This window comes from Hemiscyllium ocellatum, chromosome 12 (genome assembly GCF_020745735.1).
Source record: "Hemiscyllium ocellatum isolate sHemOce1 chromosome 12, sHemOce1.pat.X.cur, whole genome shotgun sequence".
NCBI lineage: Eukaryota > Metazoa > Chordata > Chondrichthyes > Orectolobiformes > Hemiscylliidae > Hemiscyllium > Hemiscyllium ocellatum.
This window is the reverse complement of record NC_083412.1, coordinates 36,375,429-36,390,255: the sequence shown is the minus strand read 5'-3', so window position 1 is coordinate 36,390,255 and position 14,827 is coordinate 36,375,429. Positions and strand designations below refer to the sequence as shown.

Below are 14,827 nucleotides of genomic sequence, written 5' to 3'. Positions count from 1 at the left end.
GATAGCAAGTAGTCGAGTAGATGATTGAGGTTAATAGATTAATTAATTGTCCATGTAGGTACAAAAGAGGAATGAGTGGGACAAATGTGTGGAAGGAGCAGTATGACTGAATAGTTAATAACCTCGTATTCAAAAAGAAAGGTCTCATTGACCGACTTGGATCTAAATAAGGAAAAATGTTGTAGATGATTTAATTAATTTTGTCAGATTAAGCAGATCAATTTTAAAACATATTTTGATACAAGTATCAAAATGTCATTTTTCAATAATACTTGGATAATTTCCACTGTGAAAATGATTTATAAAAAAAAGTTAAGCCTTTATATAAATATATACATTCCTAGATGGCACTGAGCAAAATGAAGTTGTATATAAGAACACAAGAGTAACAGTAATGGGTGATTCGACCTTTTGAGCCTTTTGTTACTTACAAGGTTAAGGCTGATCTTCGACATTACCTCAACTCCACCTTGCATTATCCCCATGTACCATAATTCTGTCAGTACACAAACTGCCATCAATTTCTGTCTTAAATCTACTTAGTGGCTGAGCATCTACAGTTCTTTCAGTTTGAGAATTCCAAAGATGCACAATCAAAAAATTCTCCTCATTTAAATCCTAAATGACCAACCCTATATTCTAAGATTGTGACCTGGTTTTCTAGATTCATGAGGCAAGAGAAATATTTTCTTAACAGCTCTTAAGAACTTTAAGTTTCAATTAAACAACCTCTTATTCCTGTAAACCTCAATGAATTTTAGACCTAAGCTTCTCAATCTCTCCTCATTGGATAATCACCATCTCAGAAGTCAGCAGTCCTGAAACCAGGTTGTCTCCCCTCAAGGTCAAATATATCCTTTCAATGAAGGACACCAAAATTCTTTGAATGCTCTGCTTCAGATGTAGGCTGACCAGTTCCCTGTCTAATTGTGCAAATATTTTCTTCCTCTCCAATCATTGTGAGAGAAAATGATATACTTTCTGCCTTTCTATTACTTGTTATACCTGCATGCTAACTTAATGTGACTCATTGTATAAGGACGACTAGATTCCTGAAATGCCAACATTTTCCAGTCTCTCACTATTTGAGGACACCCTGCTTTATTACTTCACCTACTTAATAATTGGATGAATACTTTCACACTTCAAACTGCAATTCTATTTGCTTATGTACCCAATCTGTCATTATCCCTCTGCATTCTCTCTGCATCCTACTCACTGCTAACTTTCACACCTAACTTTCTATTATCAAACTTGGCAATGTCACACATAGTTAACTTATTTAACCATTAGTACAGACTGCAAATTTCTTGACTCAAATACTGATCTTGGAGTTATCCTGCTAGTTGCAGCCTGCCTACTTTTATTCCCTTATCAACCTTGTTGCTGAATTCTAAAATCCTATCAATCTTTGTATTACTTTTCTTTTTGGCGATATTGTAAGTCTGTTCTTTTAATCAAATGCTATCTTCCAGAAGGAAAAGTAAATTGATACTACTTCAAAATTGCTACTGTATCTAACTAGGAAAGCAGATACATTTTGGGAACAACTGGGAAATCCAACTACTAATTGTTCCACACATCATTCGATGAGCCGTAACTGGTCATGGCTTACTGGGAACAGTTAACCTGGGAATTGATGATTGACTCTCTGGAGTTGCATAAGCCCCCTGCAACCTTTTACATGGGTGGTATTGCTCATATATGAACATTAGTTATTTCTTTCCAGAACTGGGTGGCTGATTTACAGATTTTATGACACTTGTGTTTAAGCTGCAATATTCCAAGTATACACAGCACATATGAGCTGGAAAAATGTGCATTTTCAAAATGAAAATCCATGAGATGTGCATGTATAATCCTTGTTCTATTTTAATTTATTTTGTACAAAACTAAATTACGCAGGCTACATCATTGGCAATATATGGAAAATCTCCACATGTTGAATGGTGCACAATGAATATGCTGAGAACACGGTTTCCTGGAACCTCAATACTGCTGCACACTTGGTGCAAGTTTCCTGCGCTGCCAATTCTGTTTTTAATGTAATCTTCCCTTCCTGTCCCTTCATTCCACTTATTTCTGCACTGAAACAGGCTTCTTGAAGAAAGGAAATGTACCATACTAGTCATTGACAACATGGCTAGACTTTACACATCTGGTATTATTAAATGCTGGTGATGTTAGAATTAGGATAATATCGATGTAAAAGAGGAAGAGAGCAAGATGATGGAGTTGAAAAACAGAGCCCTTAGTTCAGCAGTGGGCAACAGACAGTAGGACATCACTTGAAGAAACATCAAGATCCACTTTACCTGGCCAACCTCACTCAGCTGCTTGGCCAGCTTCCCTCACTCACCCACACAGCCTCACCCACTCACTTTCATGAGGATCGGGGAGCAAAGCCATGGGTGAAACAGACTCAAATCAAGCCTTGAACAGGAGTCTACTAGCCAACACCGTCGACTAGGAGAGAACAAGGGAGGTGGGCTTTACCGACAACAGTCTCAGAAACTATCGGGGAGAAACAGAGAGATCAAGATCTGGAATGGAACAACACCAAATGATGGCACTGTCAAGCAGTTTCCCACCTGGAATGGCCCCTAATGTGGGGAACCTCAATGGCTCATTGTGCTTTCAGTGCCCGTTCTTGAAACCTATTCCCCATCTTAAAATCAGATTAACCACTTTAGCTGTGTATTGATTGGTCAATGCGCGTGACACATTGAGCTGATTAGCCTCTGAAAATGGCATTCAACAGGGACAGTTAAATTGAAATGTCAAACAAGCATACAGTGTGACTGGGGAGAGAGGAGTCAGTGGTGGGGTTTGGGAATGGTGTTGAGAGAAACAGAGTCAGAAAGAAAAACAGAAAAATAGAGACAGACAGAGAAACAGACAGAAAGACCGAGATATATGTCCATATAGTTCAAGCTACAGTTAAATTTCCACAACATCCTGCAGGTATGTAGTCACTGGGCAGTTAAGGAACTAATCGTTATGCTCTTGCATCTTTTTATCAGATGTTAGGATTAGGATAAAATCGATGTGGAAGAGGAAGGGAGCAAGGTGATGGAGTTGAACAAAGGATCCCTCAGTTCAACAGACAATAGGACATCACTTGAAGAAACAGCAAGATCCACTTTACCTGGGCAACCTCACTTAGCCGCTTGCCCAGCTTCCCTCACTCACCCACAAAGCCTAACCCACTCACTTTCATGAGGATCAGGACAGCAAAACCATGGGTGAGACAGACCCAAAGCAAGCTTTGAACAGGAGTCTACTAGCCAACATTGTGGACCAGGAGAAAACAAGGAAGGTGCAAGTATATAGTGTGAAACATATCAGAGTAGTTCATTTAGGCGACACGTTTGCTTCTGCTTTGAAACTGTGCTGTAACTTTGTTAGAACATCCTTTATGCTTTGCTGGATAAATTCAATGAAAATCCTTACTTATGTCTTGTTCCTCTCTCTGCCCTTCAGTGTGCTACTGTACCTCAGGCCAAGGGCAGAGGATGTGACAAAAATGACAAAGAAATGGAAACTACATATCTGATCAAGTGCAGGACTTTAACAGGAAATAGTGTTTCTTGTAGATCTATTAAGTTATAAATGAATTTTCTAAAGGGCATATCTTTTAATATGATTTGTAAATGTTTTAATTAACATTTGATTTCATTTGTTATCCAAATTAAGATCTGAAGCTTGTTGCTACAGTCAGACTCTCATTTGGTTTCTTCATTAAATTGTACACATCACGATGTTGAGGTACGAGGCCTTAATTTGTTCATGGCAAGTCCCCTAATTTCCTTTCCAATACGCTAGGTTCAGTGGGGACATCCCAGTTTTTTTTCAGCTGGGAAAAGCTGGCTAGTGATGACTGTTTCCAACTAGTAATTAGCCAGCAAACAGTGCCCATTGTTTTCAAATCAGAAAATTCTACTGCATGGCAACAAGGATCAAATACTTACACACACAAAATGGCCAGGAAAGAGTACCAACTGTTAGCAATTGGATATAGCTAACCCAAGAGTGAAAGGATCAAGTTATTTTGAACTGGACCCAAAACATATTTCACAACTGTTTCAACTGGGCCAGTTTATTTTCCCCTTCTGGGCTTCAACTCTTATTACAGCGGTCGGCCCATTATTACTGTGGGGCTTTTCACTAATACAATAGGTATATTTATTCCAAATTATGGCTTCATTCTTTTAGTGTTTCCTTTTCATATGTTTTCCCAATCTATCGAGCCAATTTGCCCTTCAAAGCTACAGAGATTTGAGGTGTTGAGATCTCATGTTGAGATTTAAGACCACAAGTCTGATTGGCATGGGCTATGGTGAGAAATGTGGCAGTCGGACTGACCTTGAAATCATTCTTATATATATGTAGCCCTAAGACTATTATTATAAATTTGGTGTCCCTGGTCTATAAAATGTTTGAAGTTTCATAATTAGTTTATTACACTTACTACATAGTCTTCTAATTTCCTGATTTTTATCCTGCCCTGCATTTCAACAATAGTTAGGAGGTTTAGAACGATTTTCATCAATGTTTTCTACCTTTTGTCTTTTCCTCACTCCATCCAAATGAAATGACTGATTGATTTTCTAAGTTACTTCCTCTGTATTGATTTTCTTCCCATCCTTTATTATCAGGCTGCATCCCTCTTTTCCATGTTGCCATTTTTTTTATAAAAGTTCAGCATCCTTGAATATTTAGAAGCCAACCTGGGTATACTTTGCAACTTTATTTCTGCAATAGCTATTCAATCACACCTGTTAAATTTATGATTTGGAGCTGCCGATGTTGGAGTGGGGTGTACAAAGTTAAAAATCACACAACACCAAGTTATAGTCCAACAGGTTTAATTGCAAGGTTTAATTGGAAGCACACTAGCTTTCAGAGTGACACTCCTTAAATTTTTGCTCTAAATTCTGTATTACAATCGAGCCCTCCACAATCACCTGATGAAGGAGCGTCGCTCCGAAAGCTAGTGTGCTTCCAATTAAACCTTGCAATTAAACCTGTTGGACTATAACCTAGTATTGTGTGATTTTTAACTTAAATTTATGTATGCTATTGATTGATTTAATTTGCTCTGTGAAATCAGTCATTTTGACAAGCATTAATATGATCTCAATTTTGACGAATTTCCCCTGACATCTGTTTAGAAACAAATGCCTTATTTCATTTGATAGTCTCCCTGTTACATCCTGACCCATCAGCACCATTTCCCCACAGCCCCAAACCCTTATTAGGTTATTGATCCATCTCCTGTCTCAGGTGTAATACTTTGATTCACTGGAACGATGGGCCCAATTTGGTTTTAACAGTGATATTCCCAGTGGAACTGTACTGATGCCATTGGTTCTTTAAGTGAAACTCTGCCTCCTACGTTACTCTGCCAACCACACAATTAAACTTCTATTGTGTTAATCGCAATGCCAAACTGTACACAACTTTGATAACAAATCCATAGAATATTACCTTCTAATTTTCTGCTTGTTGATTTGGACTTTAAACTCACCGGATCATCATTCTTCATTCTACCTATGTCGTTGGTTCCTACGTAAGCCATGCTAACAAGCTCCTTCCTCTCTCATTGCATCCTGAGCCACAGATATACCTTTACTCTTTGCATCAGACAGTGTAACAAACCTTTGAAACCTCTGATCACAGCAATCAAGAAAACTATTTCTATGACTACACTTTCACCAATCACTGCCACATTCCTTTTCACTCTCCCCATATTAATGGCCTCCTGCATCGTGTCAGATTCAGCATCCACCCTGAAATATTGGTTCTCATCCAGACAGGAAACAGGTATTTCATACCTGTTGGTCATTGTTGAGGGCTGAGACTCTTCCATCATTGCATTCTAGATCCCCATATCTGCCTGACTCTTTGTTGCAACTTTGCTGTCCTTCACCACTCACCAATGTGAAAGTTCTCTTGGAACAAAGAGTCCAAGTAACTTCCTTATTCACTCAATATCTGCAGCTGGAATTCCAGATCTAAGCTAAGTTTATCAAGCTACAGATACTTATCATAGATATTTGCTGAACTTTCATAGCTCCTTGAAAGTGGAGTCGCAGGTAGATAAGATAGTGAAGAAGGCGTTTAGTATGCTTTCTTTTATTGGTCAGAGTTATGAGTACAGGGGTTGGGAGGTCATGTTGCAGCTGTACAAGACATTGGTGAGGCCACTGTTGTAATATTGCGTGCAATTCTGGTCTCCTTCCTATCGGAAATATGTTGTGAAACTTGAAAGGGTTCTGAAAAGATTTACAAGGATGTTGCCAGGGTTGGAGGATTTGAACTATAGGGAGAGGCTGAACAGGCTGGGGCTGTTTTCCCTGGAGCTTTGGAGGCTGAGGGGGGTCCTTATAGAGGTTTACAAAATTATGAGAGTCATGGATAGGGTAAATAGGCAAAGTCTTTTCCCTGGGGTCAGGGAGTCCAGAACTAGAGGGCACAGGTTTAGGGTGAGAGGGGAAAGATATAGATGAGACCTAAGGGACAATGTTTTCACACAGAGGGTGGTACAAGTATGGAATGAGCTGCTAGAGGAAATGGTGGACGCTAGTACAATTACAACATTTAAGAGGCATTTGGATGGGTTTATGAATAGGAAGGGTTTGGAGGCTTATGGGCCGGGTGCTGGCAGGTGGGACTAGATTGGGTTGGGATATCTGGTCGGCATGGATGGGTTGGACCGAAGGGTCTGTTTCCATGCTATACATCTCTAACTCTATGAATGAATGTGGCTGTCTAGAATCACAATACTTTCTACATACTACCACTACCTGGCTATCTAACTATTTATTTGATAAGATATTTGAACTGATTATATTCTAATCATTGGCTTATTTAGTTACTGTCATTGAATTAATGGTTCTATGCATTAATTGGTGTATCTAGTTTAAGTAACTAATTTACTTAAGTAGTAACAAGTGATAGTATCTAAGCTTGGAGACAGAAGAAGGGCTCATGCCTGAAATGTCGATTCTCCTACTCCTTGGGTGCTGCCTGACCTGCTGTGCTTTTTCAGCAACACTTTTTCAGACAGAAGAAAAACACCAACTACTGGAGGCAGGAAAAATAAAATTAAGTATCTTCTTTCCCTTTTGCAATGAATTCTCATTTTCACCAAAATCTTGCCATGGAAAAATATATTTTTCCTTACACATTAGAATATCAAATTAGCAGATGGCTTTTACTTTAGGTGTTTGTAGTTTATCGATTTAGACATACCTGAAAAGTCCATTTACATTTAAGGGGTTGGAAATATTGAACTGCATTCTTTTCTGCTTAAAGCATGGAGACTCACATTTAAAAGTATCCTGAAAAATGGAAGGAAGAAAACTGAACTCAAACAGCAACAGCTTTTGCACAATTATATAAAATTGACTGACACAGTAAAAATATTGTGCTCAACAATACTGCACAAATGAGACATTTCTCAAAACAGAATTGATGATGTACAAAACGTGACCAGTGATAATGTTAGCCCATTCTGCTATTAACAAGGTACTTTCACAATCTCAAAAGTAAATGAATTATAAGAAAAAAAATAAAAAGTAGAAATAATGAGTTGAATTGGTGTATTTCAAAATGTGTAATGATGCTTTTCCTCAGTATGATCATGACTCAAAAAGCAGCAGTTACCAAGGACAATTTCCCACCCAAGCTCAGTTGAAAAATCAATAGTAGTAGCTGCAATTGAAAATGTCAGGCAATTACTAGGAATCATATAAGCAATCTTCCTCCTTGGCTGTCCTTATCACTGTCATCAAACAAATGCTGAGCATGTCAATCACATGGTAAGTCACAACCAATTAAATTGCTTCTAAGTGCAATGAATGAAATGAAATATTAACAATGTCACATTGTTAGAAAGCATCATTCAGTTTGCAAGCAATGTTATTTATACTGAACAATGAGATTCATCAAAAAAGGTCCCAAACGTTTTTAAATAAATGCATGCACATCAGTTCATATACTAGTGTTCACTTACAGTAGGATTAATACCATTAATTCGTGAGGTCAGTAAAAATGTAGTCGTAGCGGCTGCTACTCCTTTCCTCAACCTTGATACAAAAATTAGCAAAGCTTGTTCTGGCTTCAAGAACCGACTTGTGAATTCTACATTTATATCAACATGACTCCTATAGAAAACAAATGTTCACATTTACCAATCAAATTGATCAATATAATGTACACAAAATCATAGATGGGGCATTCAAAATGTCATCAATATTGGGAAAAGCTCATTCTACTGGTACATACTCAGAAGACAATGCCAATATAATTGTTTCTGAAGACTCAATTTCAATTTCAATTTTAATTTCTCACACAGTTTTATTCAAATGTCAGGAATGTGCTCTTTCAATGGGTCTGCAATTGTGAGTGCATATCTAATTCAGGTAATAATCAAAACAGCAAGAATCAAAAGAGTCTGTCTATTTTACAGAAGAATTGAAAGCCAATTACCTCAGGTCCCTTAAGTATGCAAACAGGATAGCTGAGGTGTTTAGGCCAACCTAAAGACACTTGTTTGGATTGAAGATACCAAGTACAGGGCGAGCTTTAATAAAAATTGTTCTACTAGGTCTAAGTTTCAACAGGTAAAGTTACATTTTTGAAACAGTCAAAGCAACCCCTGTGCAGCCAAGAGATGTGAATCTGCTTTCCAAAGTCTAGAAGTTGCCATGTCCTAATCAAGAAACGTGTGGATGGTGCAGGAGAAGGGGAAGAATTGTTGGCAGCTGGCAGCTATCCAAGTCAAGATGGACTGCATTGTACAATCTTAAGTGAGGTGGCTGATAAGACAGTAAAGGTGTTGGTGTTAATTTTCTAAAATTTCCTAGATTCTGGTTCTCTCAGACTGGAAATTAGCAAATACAGTCCTCTCTTCAAGAAGTGAGGCAGCAAACAGAAAACTACTAGGCAATTAACTTGATGCCAATTATGGGGTATGTGTTTGAATTGATCATTAAAGAGGCCACACAATCTATGACTTAGAAAAATACATGATAATGAGGAAAAGTCATTTTTACATGACTTTGTGGTTTCATGTAAAAGAAATTAGTTTTAGCCAATTTATTAGACATATCATTCAATCGTAGGGAAAAGACCATTTGGCTCATCAAATCTATACTGCCAAAAATGCACTAAATCCACACTAATCCCACCTTCCAACACTAGGGTCATGACTATGAATATCATGACATTCCAAGTGCTTCAGGTTTAATTCCAGCCTCGGGTGACTGTCTGTGTGGATTTTGCAAATTTGCCCCATGTCTGCATGGGTTTCCTCCCACATACCAAAGACGTGCAGGTAAAGTGGATTGGTCAAGGGAAATGCAGGGTTGTGGGGATAGGGGAGGGGCAACGTCTGGGTGGGGTGCTCTTTGGAGGGTCGACGTGGACTTGATGAGCTAAATGACCTACTTCCAGACTGTAGGGATTCTCTGATTCTAAATACTTTTTAAAGATTGTGACCTTACCCACCTCAACTACCCTCCAGGTAATGCATTCCAGACCCTTACCACCCTTCTTCTTTGAAAAAATAAAAGGTGCTGTGGATAAAGAGGAGCCAGCAGAGGTATTGTACTTGGACTTTGAAAGGCATTTGATAAGATGCACATTGAGGATTATTGCAAAAACTAAATGATTTGGAGGAGCCGGTGTTGGACTGGGGTGAATAAAGTTAAAAATCCCACATCACTAGGTTATAGTCCAACAGGTTTATTTGGAAGCATCAGCTTTCGAAGCGCTGCTCCTTCATCGGGTGCTTGTTGAGCAGGACCACCTGATGAAGAAACAGCACTTCGAAAGCTAGTGCTTCCAAATAAACCTGTTGGACTATAACCTGGTGTTGTGTGATTTTTAATTTTGTAGAAAATAAAAACATATTAGCATAGGTAGAAATAAAACAGAAATTGCCAGAAAACTCAGTAGGTCCGACAGCATCTATAGAGACAAAGCTGAGTTTACAATTCGGGTCCTGTAACCCTACATCTTTAGAATAGATGGAAGATTGGCTGGTTGGCAGGAAGCAGACAAAAGGCATAAATTCATCTTTGTCCAACTGGCAGGATGTGAATGATGAGTGTCCCATGGGAGTCTGTGTTGGGGCCTCAAATATTTACAATTTATATCAATCACTTAGATGAGAGGAGTGAAGGCATGGTCGCTCAGGTCGCAGTTGACACAAAGATATTTTGAAAGTATACTGTGACGAAAAACAAGGAGTTTTCGTAGGGTATGAATAGGTTGTGCAGTTGGACAAAAATCTGGTAGATGGAGTATAATACGGGAAAATGTGAAGTTGCTCAATTTGGCAGGAAGATTGAAAATGCAGAGTCTTACTTAAATGGAGGTGCAGAATTCCAAGGTCAGAGGGTTCTACAGCATGAGTCGACAGGTACAGCAAGTAAATTAGAATGCTAGTGGTATGTTATCTTTCATAATGACAGGAAGTGAACAGTACAGTTCTCGTCGCCCAGTTATAGCAAAGATATTATCAAGCTGGAGAGGGTTCAGAAGAGTTTTAACAGGATGTTGCCAGGTGTGGAAGGTTTGAGGTATAAAGAGAGGCTGGATAGGCTAGGACTTTTCTTGCTGCAGAGTAGGAGGTTGAGCGGCTTGATAGAAGTTTACAAAATAATGAGAGGTAGAGATAGAATTAAGGTTGATTGTTTTTTCCTTAGGATGGGGGAATTTCGAGACTAGAGGGCACATTTTTATGGTGAGAGGAGAGAGATTTAAAAAAGACATGAGTAAATTCTTAACACCGATGGTGGTTTACGTGAAGAAATGGTGAATGTGGGTAGAATTACAACAATTAAAAGGCATTTGGCTATTTACATGAATAGGAGAGGTTTGGAGGGATATGTGCCAGAAGCAGGCAGGTGGAAATAGTTTAGTTTGGGATTATGTTCGGCCTGGACTGGTTGGACGGAAGGGTCTGTTTCCATCTTATATGACTCTATGATTCAATAAAGTAAGGATGTTACATTTAATAATGCAGATCACTAGTAAGGCCACATCTTGAATTTTGTGTACTTTTTAATCTCCTTATTAAAGAATTATAAATGATTGGGAGATAGTTCAGAGGAGGTATACTTGAGTGATGCTTGGAATGAAAACAGACATTGCTGATAAAGCTCAGCTGGTCCAGCAGCATCTGTGAAGAGAAAATAGAGTTAACTAATCTGGTGACCCTCAGTTCTGAGAAAGGATCATTGGACATGAAATGTTAACTGGGATTTCTCTTCACAGATGGCACCAAACTTGCTCAACTTTTCCAGCAATTTCTGTTTTTGTTTCTGATTTATAGCATCTGCATTTCTTACTTGGAATGAGTGGGCTGACTTAAGAGGAAAGACTGGAGTATCTTACTTTGTTTTTACTGGAGTTCAGAGAATGAAAAGCAACTTGATTGAAGCATATGATTCTAGGGATTAAAATTAAGGGTCACTCTTCTTGAAGAGAGATGAGGAGAATTTGTTTTCTCTCGGAGGGTTGTGCAACTTTGGAACTCACTGCCTCAGTAGGCGGTAGAAGTGGGGGTCATTCAATGTTTTAAAAACAAAGGTGATAGATCCCTAGAGTCATAGAGATTTACAGCATGGAAACAGACCGTTCAGTCCAACTTGTCCATGCTGACCAGATATCCTAAATTAATCTAGTCCCATTAACCAGCATTTAGTTCATGTTCCTCTAAACTCATTCTATTCAGTTACCCATCCAAATGCCTTTTAAATGTTGTAATTGTTTCCTCCTTAGACAAAGGAATCAAAGGTTATGGAGGTAGATGAGAATGTGGAATTCAAAGCACAAACAGATCAGCTACGATCTTCATGAACGGTAAAGTTTGCTCATTTAGTGTTGCAAAGAAAAGGTGACTAGGGCTCTTTATGCCAAGGAGAGTAAATTATGTTCTTTCTCGCTGCAGAGAAGCAGGCTTCAGAGTGTCTGCATGGATTTGTCAAAATACTAGACTTTTTCACTGGGAAGATTGAGATGAACTGCACGCACAGTTTTGCTGATGTCAAATCTAAATGCGAAGGTGTTCCCACACCAGAGAGTTCTTTCCTCTCATCAAACAGTTAGTGTGCGACCACAATGTTTAACACAGAGAAAAAAAATCATTTATATCGAGCTTGTTAAGAGAAGCAGTATTCTACCAGAGGCAGTTGTGAAGTCAAAATCCATAAAGGAAAATAAAAAGAAAATAACAAAAAAGAAGGACCATTGGACTTCCCATTTGATTACACTGGATTTTTCAGCATTATTTCACTGGCATAAAGTTTAGATTAGATTACTTACAGTGGAAACAGGCCCTTCGACCCAACAAGTCCACACTGACCCGCCGAAGCACAACCCACCCAGACCCATTCCCTCTACACCTAACACTACGGGCAATTTAGCATGGCCAATTCACCTAACCTACACATTTTTGGATTGTGGGAGGAAACCAGAGCAAACCCATGCAGACACGGGGAGAATGTGCCAACTCCACACAGAGAGTTGCCTGAGGCGGGAACTGAACGCGGGTCTCTGGCGCTGTGAGGCAGCAGTGCTAACCACTGTGCCACCGTGCCGCCCATTAGGGCAGCCTGATGGTTCAGTGGTTAGCACTGCTGCCTCATAGTGCAAAGATCCCAGGTTTGATTCCAGCCTTGGGTGACTGTCTGTGTGGAGTTTGCACATTCTCCCTGTGTCTGCGTAGGTTTCCTCCCACAGTCCAAAGATGTGCAGGTTAGGTGCATTAGTTGACAGAAGTTATAGGGGATAGTTGGTATGGACTTGTTGGGCCACATGGCTTGTTACCACACTGTAGGGATTCTATGGTTTAAACATAACCAGTACAGAATCTTTAAGTGCAAATAAAGTTTCATGTTCTTTTAATTGCTTTCAAAGCATTATGCTGGAAGCAGACACCACTTGGAAAAGTTGAGTAGTGTCCACAGAGTGAACTAATCACCATTGGGAGATCCACAATTTATATTTAAATTGTTGATCTTCAGAATGTTCCAAACATGAAGCTAGATTTTTACTACTTATTTGTGGAGTCTGAGTATCATTGCCAAACCTTAAATGGCATTGGGAATGTGATGATGAGTCTGCTAATACTAATTTACAATGAAAATACATAATCTTAAGGACTGCATTTCTTTAAGTTAAACTACAGTGTTGATCCATGGTCTGATGTGCAGCTCAACGTTAGGTACACTACCATTGGAGATGGGATTAACAATTTGTCAAACAATCATTCGATCACAACTTGGAACTCTTTCAGGGTTTACATAGAGAGTTGTAATGATGACCTCAGTAAGACATTGGACAGCACCATTCTGAAATCACTGCAGTCTGTGTGGTGTAGATATCCCTGCAGTGCTGTTTGGGAGGCAGTTTAGAGATGTGTCATATTGACAGTGAAGGAACAATGAAATGGAATGAGACTTGATGGGGAGTTTGGGCATGCGATGTTCCCATGTTTGCAGATCTTGTTCTTCCAGATGATAGAGGTTGATGGTTTGCAAAGTGCTGTGAGAAGACACTTGACGAGTTTCTGAAGTGCATCTTATAGACAATACGTGCTTAAGCCATTGTACAACAAAGGTAGGGAGTTCAAATTTTAATATGGTTTGAGGGGTGTCAGTATTGCAAATGACGTTGTCCTGCCTGATGCTGAGTTTACTGAATGTTGTTGGGAGATTTGGTTCAGAGAGATATGTTTTGCATTTTTAAAATATTTACTCAGGAACTGACTGGTGTATTCCATTCTAACCAGAAAATAGAAATCAGTTTTGCATATCTTTCAAAATTATCTTCAGCAATTTAAAATCAGGTTAGTCAAAGGTGATGCAATGACATTTTCTGAAATGCCTATATTTTCTAATATGTTGATCAAAATTAAACGAATAGTCACTGTTAAATAAATCAGGGAATATTTAACCCCCATCTTGTTGACTTATGGAGTTCAGTAATTTACAAATGAGTTTAAGTGGAAACTAAGTGGGAATGGGGATGAAAATACTTTGAAACAGGTGCAATATAGGCCAGGTTTGCTAACTGTGTCAAAAAACCTCTATTTTTACATGTTTCTACTGTAAAGAAATAGGGTAACATCAAGCACAGCATAGGTACAAACAAGGTAATATGCAAGGATTTGAATTTACCTTTCTGGAATGACCACTTCATTTCCATTAGGCAAAGTAAAATCATTTGCCTCTTTCCCGACAATTGTTGCAAAATACACTAGATCCTTCATGAAGGGATTTTGAAGTCGAACCTGTTTTAAATAATGATTCAGGCTTAACTTTATTAGAGCAACACAAGGAAAAGACATCATAATCTCAGAAGAAGAGAGGGCTGCTCTCTCATCAGAGAAAGATGGTTCGTAGTGATTTAACCTGAAGGTCACCGCACCTCAGGAAAGCGAGCTGATACAGTATTGAACCCAAATAGATGGTATCATTTTGCATTACAAACTAGCCATCCAGCCAACTGAGCTAACTGAACCCCTAGAATAAAGGCTTTTATACTTCAAACAGCAATAACATTGATTGTTCCACAAGGGAATACATTGAAAAGTGTTGAATTGTCAAGAGATTAGAAAATTATCATTCACCTTGCTTAGTACAGTAACAGGAAGTCTCCCTGCAACTCCCTCAACAGATAATTTGAACCATACTGTAGACTGACACAAATGCAAGAGCTCAAGAGTAGAAAAAGGAAGGTGAATAGATATTTAAATTATAGCCTTCAGGTTCTTAAAGCATTTGCTGTTTCATTCAGTGTTTTCTACAGG

General features: G+C 38.8%; 1 protein-coding gene across 1 annotated transcript in view; it reads right to left on the bottom strand.

The window, feature by feature from the left end:
• The window catches only part of LOC132820918 (cilia- and flagella-associated protein 47-like), a 491,537-nt gene that overhangs the window by 307,138 nt on the left and 169,572 nt on the right, over window positions 1–14,827 (bottom strand). Inside the window, 3 exon segments of the mRNA XM_060833275.1 lie at window positions 7,258–7,346; window positions 8,021–8,171; window positions 14,196–14,308. Of these exon segments, the coding sequence (XP_060689258.1) occupies window positions 7,258–7,346; window positions 8,021–8,171; window positions 14,196–14,308 (353 nt within the window).